Source organism: Cariama cristata, unplaced genomic scaffold (genome assembly GCF_000690535.1).
Source record: "Cariama cristata isolate BGI_N322 unplaced genomic scaffold, ASM69053v1 scaffold15516, whole genome shotgun sequence".
Classification (NCBI taxonomy): Eukaryota; Metazoa; Chordata; class Aves; order Cariamiformes; family Cariamidae; genus Cariama; species Cariama cristata.
In genome coordinates this window covers 22,345-27,162 of record NW_009623914.1, presented here as the reverse complement: position 1 = coordinate 27,162, position 4,818 = coordinate 22,345, and the positions used below count along the sequence as shown (strand labels likewise).

Sequence of the window (4,818 nt, the reverse complement as noted above, 5' to 3'; positions counted from 1 at the left end):
GCCCCTCGACCTCTGCCTGAAGAAGGGGGAGTTCTCGCTTTACCCAGCAGGGCACTACCAGACGCCCCTGGGGTATGAGCGGATAACGACGTTCGACAGCAGCGGGAACGTGGAGGAGGTATGCCGGCCTCGCACCAGGATGCTCTGCGCCCAGAGCACCTACACCCTGCCAGGGCCTGGCAGCTCTGCTACCTTGCGCATCACCGCCGCCGAGAAGAAGATGCAACAGCCCTGCACCAGCGCCACCCTGAACCGGCTCACGGTCCCCCGTTACTCCATCCCAACAGGGGATCCGCCGCCCTACCCCGACATCGCCAGCCAGCTGTCCCAGGGCAGAAGCATCGCGCAGAGGCTGGACAGCAGCATCATTCATGCGACTCTGCGGAGGAACAGCAGAGAGGCAGCCCTGAAAATGGCTCAGCTGGTGGATGGTCAGAGAGCCACCTTGCAACTTCCCCCGAAAGCCAAGAGCAGCGTTGTGACGGCGCAGTACCAGCCCAGAGTGCCCACTGCCTTGTACACCTGCAGCCAATGCAGCAACAGCGGCAGCAGTGGCAGCAACATGAGCACTGGCGGTGTGGGCAACATCACTGGTGCCAACGCTAGTAGCAGCACTTCCAGTATTGGTGGCATGAGACCTGACCTGAGCACGGGGAGTGGCTCCCAGCACAACTCCGTCATCGCTCACTCTGTCAGTACTTCGCCTCTGGCCTCCCAGTCCTCCTACAGCTTGCTGAGCCCGCCTGACAATTCCCGTGACCGAGCGGATTATATCAACTCCGCCTTCACGGAGGATGAGGCCCTTTCTCAGCACTGCCCGGTGGAGAAATCAATACGGCATGTACCCGTGGCCTTGACGGAGGCTGCCCTCGGTGTAAAACGGCCACCACCATACCAGTGGGACCCTATGGTGAGTGAAGAGATATGGGTTCCTCAGGAAAGGACATCTCAGAGCTCAGTGCCCAACCCTCTAAAACCTACTCCGCTCATCATTGGTCAAGCTCAACATCTGGATATGTCTCGAGTGCCGTTCGTTTCCCCCAAGTCTCCAACCAGTCCCACTGCCACTTTCCAGACGAGTTATGGGGTTGGAGTACCTTACCCAGGAAGCTACAATGCCCCTGCCCTTCAGGGAATGCAGCCCCCCTGCTCCCCCAAAGAAGCTCTGGCCCCAACACAGTTTGCACAGCAGGAGCCCGCAGTCGTGCTTCAGCCAGGTTATCCATCCAACCTCTCCTATTGCTCTTTGCCACCCATGTACCCGGGAAGTAGCGCCTGCTCTAGTTTACAGCTGCCACCGATCGCCTTGCACCCGTGGAGCTCCTACAGCGCCTGCCCACCCGTACAGAACCCCCAGGGCACGTTACCCCCCAAGCCCCTCCTTGTGGTGGAGAAGCCGGTGATGCCTCCCCCGCCGGCAGAGCTGCAGGGCCACGTGGGCACAGAGGTGATGGTGGAGACTGCAGACACCTTCCAGGAGGTGCTCTCCTTGACAGAAAGCCCCGTTCCTCAAAGGACGGACAAATTTGGCAAGAAGAGCCGGAAGCGCCTGGACAGTCGAGCCGAGGAAGGAAACGTGCAGGCTATCACCGAGGGCAAGGTCAAAAAGGAGGCAAGGACGCTGACTGACTTCAATTCGCTAATATCCAGCCCTCGGCTGGGGAGGGAGAAGAAGAAGGTCAAGAGCCAGAAAGACCAGCTGAAGTCCAAGAAGCTGAACAAGACAAATGAGTTTCAGGACAGTTCAGAGAGTGAGCCAGAGCTTTTTATCAGTGGGGATGAACTGATGAACCAGAGCCAGGGCAGCAAAAAGGGTTGGAAAACCAAAAGGAGTTTGAGGACAGCCAGTGAGCTGGACGAATTCAAGTGCCGGAAGGCCAGCGAGAAGGAGGATGGGAGGCTGGGCAGCCAAGGCTTTGTGTACGTGATGGCCAACAAGCAGCCGCTGTGGAACGAGGCGACGCAAGTCTACCAGCTGGACTTCGGAGGGCGGGTGACCCAGGAGTCGGCAAAAAACTTCCAGATTGAGCTGGAAGGACGACAGGTAGGAGGGGGTGGCACACGCGGGCCAGGGTAGGGGACAGGGGGTGGGAAAATCATGCCAGAAATAAGCTCTGCCTCTCATGTGGCCAAGTGTCCCCTGCTTGTGTTAGCTGCTCCATGAGAAAAAGCTTTGCCACGTGGTTGATAAAAAACAACCATCAAAGGTCTCGATTGAGAATGGAGGGTGAAGTTCAGTTGTAAAGTGAATGTACAAAGTATGTTTGGTCTTACTGCAGTCGGACACAGGAATAAGGGACTCTGTTAGTCTCGCTGGCTGTCACTGCTGGAGGTAGGTGGGTTTTGTAGGAAACACAACAGATGTCCCCAGCGGTAGCTGCATTTGCCGTCGGTGGTTGTGGATGGCAGCTAGCTGAGTGAACGTTGCTCCCTTCTTGTGACGCTCACAAAGGGTAGCCAGTCGGCGGATAGCTAAGGCAAAGACAATAGACGGGCAGTTAGGTTCCCTCCATGCCGATACTTCCCCTTGTGGGTTACCAGGGGCTGGTTCTTAATGCTCGAGGAGGGAGGCACTGACCTTCCCCAGAACAGAGTGCTCCTGGGCGGCTTCCTAACTGCCCGTGGGTAGAGGGGTCTGTGGATAGTATGAAAAATCAAAACACTTAATTTTAGACTCTCTCGCCTTGGCCCAGGTGGGATGTAACTACACCAAACCCAGGCTATTAAGTGGTACTAATCAGCAGGGCACTGGACTGAGACTCAGGAGGTACTTACTTCTTTCCTTGTCCAGTTATCCTGTCTCTGTAGGTCACATTTGATTTATTAAAGACATCAAGACTCTCAACTCCCTCTGATTTAACTTGGGAGGTAGATGTCTTTAAATATCCCACGTGCATGACCAGTGGTAGTCTCTTGGGTTTGTTTGTCTGTAACAGCAGCTCGTGATCGGAGCAATTTGTACCCCTTTCTTTTTGAGTTAAATGGCTGTGGATACATGCCCACGGGCAGCTGTGCAAAATCAGCTGGCCACAGGTTTTGGTGGTGCCGGAACAAAGCCTGACTTGGCTTGCGCAGCCAGCCTCCGTTCTAGCTCAAGGATCTTCGCTGTAGAGCAAATACAATCTGGGCTTCTGATGAAGCGAATGAAAAAGCAGTAGTGGTAGGCCAAACTTCAGATATTCCCTGCAGGAGAACAACGAACAACCTGACTGACCTTGCTTTACATTTCAAACAGCTCCCACTGCCCCTGGGCTAATTCTTTCTCAGTGTAATTATGTGCTAGTGAAGTTTATGCAAAGGAAAACAGAACTGCCAAGAACATAGAACTTAACCAGCTATGAAGTGCTGGAGTCAGGAGAGTGGTTATTCCTCTTCCCTGAAAGTGCCTTTGAAAACAAAATCTGTTTTCCTGACGGGCTGACGATAGGATCTCTCCAAGGGAGTGAATGGTATTTTCCTGCGGGAAGCGTGATGCTGGTGCAGCCCACATCTGCTGAAGTAACTGGTGACAATCTACTTACACCAATGCTGGGTACAGTCTAGCGCGTTTTAACGCTCGCTTTACTCTTATAGAGTCAAGTATTGCAGTCAAATACTCTATACAGACCAACAGTACAGTGCTTTTACCCTTCTTTGGCATCATACCCCATTCTGTGAGGGGCCCCGTTCGTATCAGCGCCGGAGGTGAGGTGGTTGTACAAAGGAGCAAAAACATTTTGCTTTTATTCTTCTCTGGTTCCTTTTCTGTGGTTCACTTTTTTTGACCTTGTTCTCTTTTTCCTTCCCTTCTCCTCTTCTCCTGCTTCCCAGGTGATGCAGTTTGGAAGGATTGATGGCAATGCTTACATTTTGGACTTTCAATATCCATTTTCTGCAGTGCAAGCCTTTGCTGTTGCTCTGGCTAATGTGACTCAACGCCTCAAATGAACAAGCAGAGACTGGAGAGAGGAAAATGTTAACCTTCTCATAAAGTCCAAACCGGAAAATGTCAGGGCAGCCTGCTTTAGGTGTGCAGAGGTGCCTGGGAGCGAAGGCGGCAGTAAAACTGGAAAAGTCTCTTGGTGCCCACCAGAAGGGCATTAACTCTAATCAGTCACGGGGTAGAGGGTGGGGGGCTGTTTTCTGTTTTGTTTGTTCGTTCGTTTATTTGTTTTCAGGTTTGTTTGGGTTTTTTTCCTTCTTTTTAAGCGTTGTCCTGGGTCTCAGAAAGAGCGAAGGGCTGGGAGCCATTCAGTGTTACGTGGAGAAGCGTGGCTTTTGGCTTGTTGTGGTGGTTCTGCCGTGTTTGCTACAGTAGCTGATGTAAGCTCATAGGGGGATTAAAAAAGACTGCTCTTTTTGATAGACTGCCTTATATCATGCTGTTCTTTTTAAAACAGGGAACATAACTTTTTTTCTGGTCCAGTTTGTACTCCTCCTCTACTACTACTACATCAGTGATAGCAGCAAAAAAAAGAAAAAAAAAAAGAAGTTGTAATACTTGAAGACACATGTTTCTTCTCTGATCTCTGATAATAACTGAGCACCACAAGTTCCAAGGAGGCTTATGTAGGTCAATGTTTAATTTATAAATATTGCTGTATTATTCAGAAGAGAAACAATTGTTACCAATGGGTGGTTTAAAACCCCACTGTATCAAAGAAGTTGATGTCTGCTTGTTTTGTGTGCTGTTATTGGGGATAAACATCTTTCAGTAAGTGACAGAAGATAGAGGAGGAAATAATTAACAAGCATTGCTTCTTTTGTTATTGGGGATAAACGTCTTTCAGTAGGTGACAGAAAATAGGGGAGGAAATAATCATGAGCGTTGCTTCTTTG

General features: G+C 51.2%; 1 protein-coding gene across 1 annotated transcript; it reads left to right on the top strand.

Annotated features, from left to right (window-relative positions):
• Positions 1–4: 4 nt before the first annotated feature.
• LOC104163840 (tubby-related protein 4-like) lies at positions 5–4,459 on the top strand (the record flags this gene model as incomplete). The annotated part of the gene is made up of 2 exons (XM_009702967.1): positions 5–2,044; positions 3,811–4,459. Coding segments are annotated over 2 exons (2,157 nt in total), but the record flags the coding sequence as incomplete, so codon positions are not given.
• Positions 4,460–4,818: the final 359 nt, after the last annotated feature.